The sequence below is a fragment of the Myotis yumanensis genome, unplaced genomic scaffold, assembly GCF_028538775.1.
Source record: "Myotis yumanensis isolate MYYU_CA2020_CCGP unplaced genomic scaffold, mMyoYum1.0.hap1 SCAF_3, whole genome shotgun sequence".
Taxonomy (NCBI): domain Eukaryota; kingdom Metazoa; phylum Chordata; class Mammalia; order Chiroptera; family Vespertilionidae; genus Myotis; species Myotis yumanensis.
The window spans coordinates 95,128,778-95,142,915 of NW_027223754.1; the positions used below are offsets into that span (position 1 = coordinate 95,128,778).

Below are 14,138 nucleotides of genomic sequence, written 5' to 3' on the forward strand. Positions count from 1 at the left end.
GAATGCAGATTGTTGCAGCCACTGTGGAAAACAGTATGGAGTTTCCTCAAAAAATTAAATGTAACTGCCTTTTGACCCAGCAATCCACTTCTGGGAATATATCCCAAGAATCTCGAAACACCAATCAGAAATATTATATGCATTTCTATGTTCATAGCAGACTTGTTTACAATAGCCAAGATCTGGAAACTGCCCAAGTGTCCATCAGCAGATGAGTGGATAAAAAAGTTGTGGTACATTTACATAATAGTATACTATACCCTGTAAAAAAGGAGGAACTCTTACTCTTTGTGACAGCATCGAAGGACCTGGATAGTACTGATATTATGCTAGAGGAAATAAGCCATTCATAGGAAGACAAATACCATATGATTGCACTAATATGTAAAATCTAATGAAAAAAATAAACCTATGAACAAAATGGAACTGGCCCAATGGATACATGAAACAGATTGGCGGGTGCCGGAGGAAAAGGAGGTGGAGGGCACTGAATAAAGAAGGTGAAGGTATTAGCTAAAGAACATATATCCATGCCCCATGGACGTGGACAATAATGTGGTGAAGGCCAAGGGAGAGAGAGGGGGTATATTTGGAGGTGGGTAAAGAGAGGGGAAGGGGAGACATCTATAGTGTCAACATTAAAATTTTTTAATAAAAATATAAAGTGAATAAAGGCTATAGGGAAAATAATGCAGAGAAAAGGGGACGGAGGCTGCTATTTTATACATATTGGTCAGTAAGTGGACTTGAGCAAAAACTTGGAAGAAGTGAGGAGTATGCCATGGAGACAGCACAGAGAAGGCCATTCTAAGAGAGAGGTAGCAGGTGCAGGGGCCTGAGGCAGGAGGCTGCCCTGTGTGATCAGGGAGCCATGGGGAGGCCAGTGCAGCCAGAGTAGACTGAGGGAGGGGGCAGTCGGAGGAGGTGGGTTCAGGGTATAGCCTGGAAGAGATCAGGTCACGTAGGAGGAGAACAAGAAAGCATCAGTGAGCAGAAATAAGTTTTCCAAGTCTTAAAACTAGTGTGGATCAAAGACTTGAACCCAAGCAGTCTGACTTCGCCGCCTTGCCTCTGAAACACTCTTTGTCACCTGTGTAGTTTGTGGGGAGGATGATCCTTCAGGTATCCATGCTTGTCTTTTTCATTGTCCCGTACCAGTCATCAAAAACAGTGTTATTATAGCATTTCTCCATGACATATTTTCTTTGCTAAGATTAGAGTTAATTCTGCTTTAGTTACATTTTAAATTGTTGCTTTCATTTTGGGGATCCACCCTAAGCTTCTTGCTTAGGTTTAGAAAGAACGTAATCTTACCTTTAATACACTAATCTTACCTCCATTATGTTTTATGGATTATATTTTGGGAGAAATTTCAACATGGCTGATTTAATCTATTAATGTTGACTTTTATTAGTTTATATTTTTAAATGATATTTGTTTACCTTTTCCCCAAATTCTGGGATTATGCCTTGCTTATAACTCTCACTCATTGATTACAGAAAAGTTGAAATAAAGAGGCAGGTATTTCCTGCCAAGTCATGAATTTTTAGGGTTTTATAGAACTTTTCTGATATAATAACTGGTTTACATCTTATAAACTAGCTAAATTATTAATAAAAGTTGTGAAATAGTCGATAGCTTTCATAACAGTGAACTTTTTCATTGTAGGAATTAATGCCTTGGGATCCCCCCTACTACAGTGGTGTGATTCGTGCAGAAAGGTAAGTTTTTTGAGAAGGAAGAAAAAATTAGTATTTATTGAGCACTTTGCACATTAATTGTGCAACTACTTTGCTTACTCAGTTGCCCACATTACAAACTTCTGCCCACATTTTTTAATATGGATTACAAATGCTCTGCTCTCAGTCACAGTAACATGCTTTACCTCTCCCCCACAAGCCTATTCTATAGCTTATGTCATTTCCTGTTTAAGACTTTAAAATCTCTCCCCATGATGTCTAGAATCTTGCCCTTCTCCTGTGTGTAGCTTCCAGGTTCTCTTTCTAGACTTTGAACATTTGGGGGATTGGAACTTTGCTAGAACCCTGTTGTATCCTGTTTCTGGTTGAGGGTAGTGATCAGCAAATATTTGTTGAACCAATGAAGGAATAAAGTAGTACTTGGGATTTGGAAGGATATAAATGAAATTAAAACTTAGGAAACAAGTTTATTATTCCATTGGCTTCTGTATTCGCCTGTATTTATTTTATTGTGGCAAAGTGTAGATATTTTTTCCTAAAAATTCCCTACTTCTGTAATTTTTGTATTTGCATGTAAACCCAAGAAATATGGAGTTCTACTGAAAATGAACACATTTTAAAATGTTTTATGTCCCAAGTAACTTTATATGCACAATATGAATTTTTAAAAACTCTTAGGACCCTACTCTTTAGCAAATCATTAATATTTTTCTGTTTCTTTTTTTTAATCCTCACCCGAGGATATGTTTTACTGATTTCAGAGAGCGAAAGAAAGAGAGGGAAACATTGATGTGAGAAAGAAACATCAATCAGTTGCCTCCCTTACATGCCCCAACGGGGTATCAAACCCACAACCTAAGTATATGCCACGACTTGGAATCCAATCTTCAACATTTTGGTGCATGGAATGACACCAGTCAATTGAATCATCCAGCCAGGGCTAACATTTTTCTCTTACAGATTTTTGAGGTATGCAGTTTAACTAAGATAATTAAGGTTGATTTAGGTAATGGAAGAAAATAAAAGATTTGTGCCTTTTTCTTCATTAATGCATGTTAGCATATATCACGATAATATATTTGTTTTATTGGTATTAAACTTTAAAGTGTTTTTATTACTATGTATTATTCAAACATCAAGTACTAAGTACTTCACTAAAATTAGACTTTTTAAAAATTATTTCTTTTGGTATTTGTCATACAACAGAAAGCAATAACTTTATATGTTCTTTTCTGCACCCGCAGGAAGAGGTTCTTCAGAATCAATTAGTGTATTGAAAAGTTCACCCACATAATTTTTATTTGTTTTCCCCTCTTTGGCTTCTTTATTATATCTCTGTTCCCCAAATCAATTTACTGCCAAGGCACAATTGTCTCATAGCCAGGAATAATACTTCATCAAATACAATTTTTTATACATTATCTCAAATTCAGCATGTCATCTTCTCTATAAAAGCACATAAACTGCTATTCAAAATTTGTAATAATTTGATTATGATAAACAGTAAGTGCTTAGAATATATTATAGCTTAACATAAGGTATTGTTTTACTAATACACTGCTCCCTATAGTTGCATAAAAATATAATTTATCTTTTAAAATTCTTTCAAAGAAAGATTTGACTTGGATGATTGGCCTGTTAAGATGTAGCATAGCCCTAACCGGTTTGGCTCAGTGGATAGAGCGTCGGCCTGCGGACTGAAAGGTCCCAGGTTCAATTCCGGTCAAGGGTATGTACCTTGGTTGCGGGCACATCCCCAGTAGGTGGTGTGCAGGAGGCGGCTGATCGATGTTTCTCTCTCATCGATGTTTCTGACTCTGTCCCTCTCTGTTCCTCTCTGTAAAAAAATCAATAAAATATATATATTTTTTAAAAAGATGAAAGAGAATTGTTGATCAGCTGCCTTCCGAACGCCCCCTCCCCCCCCCCGCCCCCACCTAGGAATCGAGCCCACAACCCCCTCTTCCCCCCACTCCTCAGGCATGTACCCTGACCGGGAATCGAACTGTGATCTCTTGGTTCATAGGTCAGTGTTCAACCACTTAAACACACCTGCCAGGCCAGCAAAGCTTTAGATTAGGGGTGGGGAACCTTTTTTTCTGCCAAGGGCCGTTTGGATTTTATAACATCATTCACAGGCCATACAAAATTATCAACTTAAAAATTAGACTGCTCTATTTGGTCAATCATTTAATTAACTCACCCCTAATGCCTTGGCAGGGCCAGACCAAATGATTGTTCAGGCCTTATATGGCCTGCAGGCTGGATGTTCCCACCCCTGCTTTAAATGATACATTAAGGATACTGAATCAGGGAAGTCCATCTTGCCACTGTATCCAGAGTGGAGGAACCCTGTGTGGTTGGCAAGACAGTTCATTTTTGGATCCTACCCTTTTCAGGGTTGTGGGATCACTACTGCCTTCAAAATAACATTAGAGTTGTCATTCAAGGCCTTCTAGGATCTGATCACAACCCATTCTTCTTTAACAGTTTATATATATAAAAGGCCAGCATGGAACAGTGAAACTACCAGAACGACTGGTGGCTATGATGCACACTGCAGCAGCCAACTGGCCTGATCCAGGCCCCAATTGCACCCCCCCACTCCCAGCCAGCCTGCACCCTGATCAGCCCCCAACACCCGGATTGGGGGCCCGGCCAACTGCCTGCAGCCCCTCCCCCTGGCCAGCCTGGCCCAATGGGTCCCCATAGGGGTGGGCTGGCTGGACCCTACCCGTGCACGAATTCGTGTACTGGGCCTCTAGTAAGTACATAAACATCCACAGTTATTTGGTCGCTATAACCTGCCTTTCCTGTACTCTCCCACAACTCCTCTTCCTCCACAATTTACATAAGCCAAACTAAACTTCCTGTCCCTCACCCAGGTCCCTTTATGTCTCAGAAGAGCCTATATCTGCTGGCTAGTAAGATTCCTTTTATCCTCTTTTGCTGGCTTTCCTGTGAAGTTTTGCCAAGAGTGCAAAAGCCTCCAGGTCTGAATTGTCCTTTGCAGCTCCTGCTTCCACCATACTTACAGACTGTGTGCTGCACAGTTGACCTTCTAATTATGTGTTCTTTTTGTCATTCTGTTAAATGGGTCTTCTCAACCATATCTTAAAGCTCTTAAGAACAAAGTATGTTTGCAGTTAAATGCGGAATACACACTTTGGGCTCTCCGTAAATACATACTGCTTATGTCAACAAAAGGTTGCATCTATTTAGGTTTCATTTTTTGCATGTATCTGTCCAATTTCTCGCAACACCATTTATTGAAGAGACTGTCTTAACTCCATTTTATGCTCTTGCCTCCTTTGTCAAATATTAATTGAGCATAATGGCTTGAGTCAGTTTCTGGGTTCTCTGTTCTGTTCCCTTCTGTTCTTGTGTCAGTTCCAGGCAGTTTTGAGCACAGTGGTTTTGTAATGTAACTTGATATCTGTTATTATGATCCCTCTAACTTTGTTCTTTCTCAGGATTGAAGCAGCTATTCGGTGTCTTTTTTTATTCCATATAAATTTTTGGAGGGCTGTAAAATAAGCCATAGGCATTTTAATGGAGATTGCATTGAATCTCTAGATTGCTTTGGGTAGTATGGACATTTTAATGATGTTGATTCCACCAATCCATGAACAAGATATATTCTTGTTGGGGTCCAACCCCAGCAGGTCCAGGGGTCCCCAAAGGTGTGGACAGAGTCGGCGAAGAAGGAATGACACGGAGACAGCGTTCAGTTGATCAGCAGCCTAGCCAGGATCTCTAGCCAGGATCTCCAGCCAAGTTCTGTCTTTTATTGTCTTGTTACTTCTGTATTTATACCAGTTGGTTTTAATCCTGTCAATTTCTATTCCAAAGGTTAGGGCATTTCTTATCTCCATTCCAGGGAGTAAAGATTATGTAGCTTAAGGGTGATTGTTCGTAGTTAGAGTGATTAACTACCTACCTGGCATTTAGTTAAGGGGTTTTATTCCCTCCCTAACTTCAGGGAAAAATCCCTACCTGGGGAAACAACCTTTCTCGGGGAGGTGACCTTGGTTAAAACACATAGCACCAAGAAGGTGAGCAAACATATTAAGAACAGTATGCCATATACGCCAGGTCCCTTGAAACATATGCTGTGCAGATGTTTCTTCCCTGCAGCGACTGTGTCAAGCAGCAAGGATGGACCGACTTCCGGCATATTCTCCCACTTGTTTATATCTTCCTCTATCTCTTTTTTCAACATCCTGTAGTTTTCCAAGTACAGGTCTTTTACCTCCTTAGTTAAGGTTATCCCTAGGTATCTTAATTTTTTTGTTGCAATGGTAAATGGGATTTTTTTTTTTTTTTTTTTAGTTTCCCTTTCTGTCAGTTCATTATGGTATAAAAATGCCATAGATATTTTGTATCCTGCTATGTTGCTGAATTCATTTATTAAATGTAATAGTTTTTTTATGGAGTCTTTAGGGTTTTCTATGTACAATATGTCATCTGCGAATAATGACATTTCTTCTTTTCCAATTGGGATATCTTTTATTTCTTCTTGTCTGATTGCTATGGTTAGCACTTCCAATACTATGTTGAACAGGAATGGTGAAAGTGGGCATCCCTGTCTTGTTTCTTGCAAATGGTAAGAGTTCTTTCTTTTTTACAGCAGCAGAATATTCCATTGTGTAGATGTAACACGATTTGTTAATCCACTCATCTGCTGATGGCACTGAGGCTGTTTCCAAATCTTAGCTATTTTAAATGGTGCTGCTATGAACATAGGGGTGCATATATTCTTTCTGATTGGTGTTTCTGATTTCTTGAGATACATTCCTAGAAGTGGGATTACTGCATCAAATGTGAGTTCCATTTTTAATTTTTTGAGGAAACTCCATACTGTTTTCCATAGTGGCTGCACCAGTCTGCATTCCCACCAGCAGTATACAAGGGTTCATTTTACTCAGTGGGCAAATACTAAAACCATTTCTCCTAAGAATAGAAACAAGACAGGGATGCCCACTGTCCATGCTGTTGCAAATGGTAAGAATTCCTTCTTTTTTACAGCAGCATAGTATTCCATCATGTAGATGTACCATAGTTTTCTAATCCATTCATCTACTGATGGGCACTTAGGGTGTTTCTAGATCTTAGCTATGGTGAATTGTGCTGCTATGAACATAGGGGTGCATATATCCTTTCTGATTGGTGTTTCTAGCTTCTTGGGATATATTCCTAGAAGTGGGATCACGGGGTCAAATGGGAGTTCCATTTTTAAATTTTTGAGGAAACTCCATACTGTCTTCCACAATGGCTGCACCAGTCTGCATTCCCACCAGCAGTGCACGAGTGTTCCTTTTTCTCCACATCCTCTCCCACACTTGTCGTTTTTTGATTTGTTGATAATAGCCTTTCTGACAGGTGTGAGATGGTACCTCATTGTTGTTTTGATTTGCATTTCTTGGATGATTAGTTACTTTAAGCATGTTTTCATATGTCTGTTGGCTTTCTGAATGTCTTCTTTTGAAAAGTGTCTATTTAGGTCTTTTGCCCATTTTTTGATTGGATTGTTTATCTTCCTTTTGTTAAGTTGTATGAGTTCCCTATAAATGTTGGAGATTAAACCCTTATCGGTGATAATATTGGCAAATATGTTCTCCCATGCAGTGGGCTTTCTTGTTGTTTTGTTGATGGTTTCTTTTGCTATGTAGAAGCTTTTTATTTTGATGTAGTCTCATTTGTTTATTTTCTCTTTAGTTTCCAATGCCCTAGGAGCTGTATTGGTGAAGATATTGCTTCGGCAATGTCTGAGATTTTGTTGCCTTTGGATTCTTCTAGTATTTTTATGGTTTGCTGTCATGCATTTAAGTCCTTTATCCATTTTGAGTTTATTTTTATGTATGATGTAAGTTGGTGGTCTAGTTTCATTTTTTTGCATGTATCTGTCCAATTTTCCCAACACCATTTATTGAAGAGACTATCTTGACTCCATTGTATGTTCTTGCCTCCTTTGTCAAATATTAATTGAACATATTGGTTCGGGTCAATTTCTGGGCTCTCTATTCTATTCCATTGATCTATATGTCTGTTCTTGTGCCAGTATCAGGCAGTTTTGAAAACAGTGGCTTTGTAATACAGCTTGATATCTGGCATTGAGATCCCACCTACTTTGTTCTTTCTCAGGATCGCTACAGCTATTCGGGGTCTTTTTTATTCCAGATGGATTTTTGGAGTGTTCGTTCTAAGTCTGTGAAATATGCCGTTGGTATTTTAATGGGAAGTGTGTTGAATTTATAGATTGCTTTGGGTAGTATGGACATTTTAATGATGTTGATTCTACCAATCCAAGAACATGGTATGTTATTCCATCTGTTTATGTCTTCCTCTATCTCTTTTTTAAATGTCCTGTAGTTTTCTGATAGAGGTCTTTTGCCTCTTTAGTTAAGTTTATTCCTAGGTATCTTAATTTTTTTGGTGCAATGGTAAATGGGATTGTTGTTTTAGTCTCTCTTTCTGTAAGTTCACTATTGGTGTATAGAAATGCCATAGATTTCTTGGCGTTAATTTTGTATCCTGCTACATTGCCAAATTCATTTATTAAGTCTAATAGTTTTTTGATGGAGTCTCTAGGGTTTTGTATGTACAATATCATGTCATCTGCAAATAAGGACAGTTTTACTTCTTCTTTTCCAATTTGGATGCCTTTTATTTCTTCTTCTTGTCTAATTGCAATGGCTAATACTTCCAGTACTATGTCGAACAGGAGTGGTGAGAATGGGCATCCCTGTCTTTTTCCTGTTCTTAGGGGAAATGCTGTTATTTTTTGTCCATTGAGTATGATATTGGCTGTGGGTTTGTCATATATGTCTTTTATTATGTTGAGGTATGATCCTTCTATTCCCACCTTTCTGAGAGTTTTTATCAAAACTGGGTGTTGGATTTTGTCAAATGCTTTTTCTGCATCAATTGATATGACTATGCGGTGTTTTTCTTTCAATTTGTTTATGTGATGTATCACGTTTATTGATTTGCGGATATTGTACCATCCTTGCATCCCTGGGATAAAACCTACTTGGTCATGGTGTATGATCTTTCTGATGTACTGCTGGATCGGTTTGCTAAGATTTTCTTGAGGATTTTGGCATCTGTGTGCATGAGGGCTATTGGCCTGTAATTCTCTTTCATTGTGTTGTCTTTACCTGGTTTTGGTATTAGGGTGATGCTGGTTTCATAGAATGAGCTTGGAAGTGTTCTTTCATCTTGAATTTTTTTGAATAATCTGAGGAGGATAGGTTTTAGTTCTTCCTTGAATGTTTGGTAAAACTCCCCTGTGAAACTCTCTGGTCCTGGGCTTTTGTTTGCTGGAAGCTTTTTGATGACTGCTTCAATTTCTTCCATAGTTATTGGCCTATTGAGATTTTTAGATTCTTCCTGATTGAGTTTTGGAAGGTTGTATTTTTCTAGGAATATGTCCATTTCCTCCAGCTTGTCTAGTTTGTTGGAGTAGAGTTGCTCATAGTATTTTTTAATAATCATTTGTATTTCTGTAGGGTCTGTTGTTATTTCACCTCTATCATTTCTGATTTTGTTTATTTGGGTACTCTCTCTTTGCTTCTTGGTGAGCCTGGCTAGAGGTTCATCGATCTTGTTTATCCATTCAAAGAACCAGCTCTTGGTTTCATTGATTTTCTGTATTGTTTTTTTGGTCTCTATTTCATTTATTTCTGCTCTAATCTTTATTATCTCCTTCCTTCTGCTCACTCTGGGCTTTTCTTGTTGCTCTCTTTCTAATTCATTGAGATGTAGAGTTAGATGATTTACTACCATTTTTTCTTGTTTTTTGAGATAGGCCTGTAGAGCTATAAACTTCCCTCTCAGGACTGCTTTCATTGTGTCCCATAGGTTTTGGATTGTTGTGTTTTCATTGTCATTAGTTTCCAGGATGTTTTTAATTTCTTCTTTGATCTCATTGGTAACACAATCAATATTTAATAACATGCTATTCAGCTTCCAAGTGTTTGAGTATTTTGGGTTGTTTTTATTGTAGTTTATTTCTAATATTATGCCATTGTGGTCTGAGAAGATGTTTGGTATGATTTCAATCTTCTTGAATTTGTGGAGACTTTGTTTGTGACCCAAAACGTGGTGCATTTTTGAAAATGTCCCATGAGCACTTGAGAAGAACGTATATTCTGTGGCTGTGCGGTGAAATGTTCTGAAAATGTCAATTAAGTCCATCTGATCTAGTGAGTCATTTAAGATTGCTGTATCTTTGCCGATTTTTCGTCTAGAGGATTTATCCAGTGATGTCAGTGGTGTATTTAAATCCCCTACTATGATTGTATTGTTGTCGATCTCTCCCTTGTTATCTTCCAGGATTTTTTTTAAATGTATTTGGGTGCTCCTGCATTGGGTGCATATATATTTATCAGGGTTATATCCTCTTGTTGTATTGATCCCTTTAGTATTATGAAGTGGCCTTCCTTATATCTTGTTATGGCCTTTACTTTGAGGTCTATTTTGTCAGATATAAGTATTGCTACCCCAGCGTTTTTTTCATTTCCATTTACCTGAAAGATATTTTTCCATCCCTTTATTTTCAGTCTGTGTGAATCTCTTATTCTGAGGTGGGTCTCTTGTAGACAGCAAATATATGGGTCATGTTTTTTTTATCCATTCAGCCACTTGATGTCTTTTGATTGGAGCATTTAATCCATTTACGTTTAAAGTTATTATTGAAAGGTACTTGTTTGTAGCCATTTCTATTTTTTGTGCCTGTTTTCTTTGTGAGCTTTTTATTTCTTCTTTTTACACCAGTCCCTTTAGCATTTCTTGTATTGCTGGTTTGGTGGTGATAAACTCCCTTAGCCTACTTTGGTCTGTGAAGCTTCTTATTTCCCCTTCAATTTTGAATGATAGCCTTGCTGGATAGAGTATTCTTGGATTCAGTCCTTTGCTTTGCATCACTTTGTAAATTTCCGTCCATTCTTTTCTGGACTGATGTGTTTCTATTGAGAAATCATTTGATAATTTAATGTGAGATCCCTTGTATGTAACTTTCCGTCTCTCTCTTGCAGCCTTTAAGATTCTCTCTTTGTCCTGAACATTTGCCATGATAATTTTGATGTGTCTTGGTGTGAGTGTTTTCGGGTCTACCTTGTTTTAGACTTTCTGTGCTTGTGTGACTTTTTTCTTCCCCACCTCAGGGAAGTTTTCTGATATTATTTCTTCCAGTAGGTTTTCTAACCCTTGTTCCTCTTTCTGTTGTTCTGGCACCCCTATTATTTGCATGTTGTTTTGTTTCATATTGTCCCATAGCTCCCTTAGGCTCTCCTCCTTTCTTTTAATTTTTTTCTCCAATTGCAGTTCAGTTTGGGTGTGTTTTGTTTCCCTGTCTTCTAATTCGCTAATTCGGTCCTCCGCTTCTCCTATTCTACTGTTGATACTTTCAATGGTGTTTTTTATTGCAGCTACATCACTCTTCATTTCTTCTTGGTTCTTACCTAAGTTGTTGATTTTTTTTCATCCGTTTCATCTTGATTCTTGCATAAGTTGTTGATTTTTTCCTCCATCTGGTTTATGCATTCTAGGACCCTTAATCTGAATTCTTTTTCTGTCATGCTGCATACCTCTGTTTCACTTAGCTGCTTTTCTGGTGAGTCCTTTTCTTTCTCTACCCATGTTTGATCTCACTGACATATCTAGATGTTGAGTCGCTCAGTGGCTGCTCCTTGGTGGCAGTGACTCCTAGGGCTGTGTTTGCTCCTCTGGCGGTTGTGGTAGCAGCTGCTCCTCAGTTGGCAGCTGCTCCTCTGGTGGGTGTTGTTCACAGCTGTGGTGGCTCCTCTGGCTGGTGGGGGGAGGCTTCACACACAGCTGCTGATCACGAGGCTGCTGTTTCTTGGATGGGGGCGGGCTACACATGCAGCTGCTACTCCTTGAACTGGGGCAGACTGCTCTCGTGACTGCTGTTCCTTGAATGGGGGCTGGCTGCATGCTGCTGTTGCTCCTCTGATGTGGTGGGCTGCTTGTGGGGCTACTGCTTCTTGGACTTGGACAGGTTGATTTCAAGTCTGCTGCTCCGCAGACGGGGGTGGGCTGCTTGCGAGGCTGCTGCTCTTTGGATGGGAGTGAGCTGCATGCGTGGCTGCTGCTCCTCGGACGGGGACGTGCCACTCACCCGGCTCCTGCTCGTCATGCAGGTGCAGGCTGTTGTGGCTCTGCTCCTCGGACAGGTGTGTGCTGCGCAGGGCTGCCGCTCCTCGGACGTGGGTGGTCTGCTCATGTGGCTGCTGCTCCTCGGACCGGGGTGGGCTGCTGCTGCTTCTTGAATGGGGACGGGCCGCTCGCAGAACTGCTGCTCCTCGGATTGGGCAGGCTGCTTGTGCGGCTACTGCTGCTAGGACGAGGGCAAGATGCTTGTGCAGCTGCTGCTCCTTGGACTAGTGCAGGGTGCGGGCTGTGCCCAGCTGCTGCTCCTCGGATGGGGGCGGGCTGCACAGGGCTGCCGCTCCTCAGATGTAGGTAGACTACTTGTGCGGCTGCTGCTCCTCGGACAGGTCGGACTGCTTGCGTGGTTGCTGTTCCTCAGACGGGGAAGCGGGCCATTCACACAGCTGCTGCTCCTTTGACAGGGCAGGACACATGAGGCTGCTGCTCTTAGGCTTGAGGCAGGCTGCTCACGGGGCTGATGTTCCCTGGACAAGAGTGCGCCGCTCACGTGTCTGCTGCTCACGTGGTTCTGGAGCAATTTTTTTGCTCCTCACATCAGAGGTCAAGATAGAACCAAACTGCCCTAACCGGTTTGGCTCAGTGGATAGAGCGTCAGCCTGCGGACTCAAGGGTCCCAGGTTCGATTCCGGTCAAGGCCATGTACCTTGGTTGTGGGCACATCCCCAGTAGGGAGTATGCAGGAGGCAGCTGATCGATGTTTCTCTCTCATTGATGTTTCTAACTCTCTATCCCTCTCCCTTCCTCTCTGTAAAAAACAATAAAAGTATATTTTTTTAAAAAAAGATAGAACCAAACTGATTGATGATCCACACTAGGAGGAGGGTGGCTTTTGTTGATCAGATCTCCACTACATGATGACCACCATACCTTTGTCATGGGCTGCGGGCTCCACACCCACCAACTTGTGGTGAATCAGCCCTTGTAGTGGAAGCAGTTTCAGGCCTTCAGATTTTTGGATTCAGTGCTATATAACTTTTTCCTATTGTAAGTAATTTCTTTTTTTTTTTTTTTTTTATTGATGAAAGAGAGTGAGAGAGATATTTGTTGTTCCACTTATTTATGTATTCATTGGTTGCTTCTTGTATGTGCCCTGACCAGAGATCAAACCCACACCTTGGCGTATCGGAATAACGAGGCTCTAACCAACTGTGCTACCCAGCCATGATCTGTTTTTCTTGATCAGGAAGCTTGAGCAGTTGTACATGAGTATCCATTTCATGTGGGTGTACATGGCGGCAGCTCCTCTCCCTTTGGTGGCCAGAGACAGAAAGAGGCCAACTGTTTTTTTCTTATAAAACTTTGAATACATTGGCCCACAGTCTTCCGGTCTCCAAAATATGATAAAAATTTGCAGAAATCTTGTTGAGGATCCCTTGTATGTGATGACTGACTTCTCTCACTGCTTTCAAGATTTGCCCTTTGGTCCTGGCCAGTGTGGCTCAGTTGGTTGAGCGTCATCCAGTGCACCGAAAGGTTGCTGGTTGGATTCCTAGTCTGGGCACCTTAGAGCATCACATGCCTGTGTTGCGGGCTCAGTCCCTAGTAGGGGATGTGCAGGAGGCAGCCAGTCATTGTTTTTTTCTCTCTCTCTCTGTCTTCTCCTCTCTCTAAAATCAATTTTTTTTTAAAATTGGCCTGGCCGGCGTAGCTCAGTGGTGGAGCGTCAACTTTTGAACCAGGAGGTCACAGTCTGATTCCAGTCAAGGCACAGGTCAGTGTGTGGAGTGCAGGAGACAGCTGATCAATGATTTTCTCACATCATTGATGTTTCTATCTCTCTATCCTTCTCTCTTCTCTAAAATCAATAAAAATATATTTATTTAAAAATTGGAAAAATGTATTTGCCCTTTGTCTTTGAAAGTTTGATTATAATGTGCCTTGGTATATGTCTGAGTTCATTTTTCTTAGAGTTTGCTGAGCTTCTTGGATGTTTATATTCATGTCTTTTCTAAAATTTGGAAAGTTTACAGCCATTATTATTTTTAAAATATTCTCTCTGACCCTTTCTTCTGGGACTCCCACAATGTGCATGTTGGTCCATTTGGTGTTATCCATAGATCTCTGTACTCTACATTTCTTCAATATCTTTTTTTTTCTGTTCCTCAGGTTCTGTAATTTCTTTTTTGTTTGTTTTTATTTGTTTATTGTTGTTGTTAATCCTCACCTGAGGATATTTTTTCCATTGACCAGGAATCGAACGCAGAACCCTATAGAGTGCAGGCTGATACTCTAACCTCGGAGCAC

General features: G+C 40.3%; 1 protein-coding gene across 6 annotated transcripts in view; it reads left to right on the forward strand.

Annotated features, from left to right (window-relative positions):
• The window catches only part of MIPEP (mitochondrial intermediate peptidase), a 262,517-nt gene that overhangs the window by 79,612 nt on the left and 168,767 nt on the right, over window positions 1–14,138 (forward strand). For all 6 annotated transcript variants that reach the window (XR_011470789.1, XM_070409161.1, XM_070409162.1 and 3 more), the window contains exon 10: window positions 1,669–1,721. Coding sequence is in view for 5 of the 6 variants with exons in the window: in XM_070409161.1 (XP_070265262.1) it covers window positions 1,669–1,721 (53 nt within the window). In the remaining variant the exon portion in view is untranslated. The remainder of the gene's footprint in view (window positions 1–1,668; window positions 1,722–14,138) is intronic.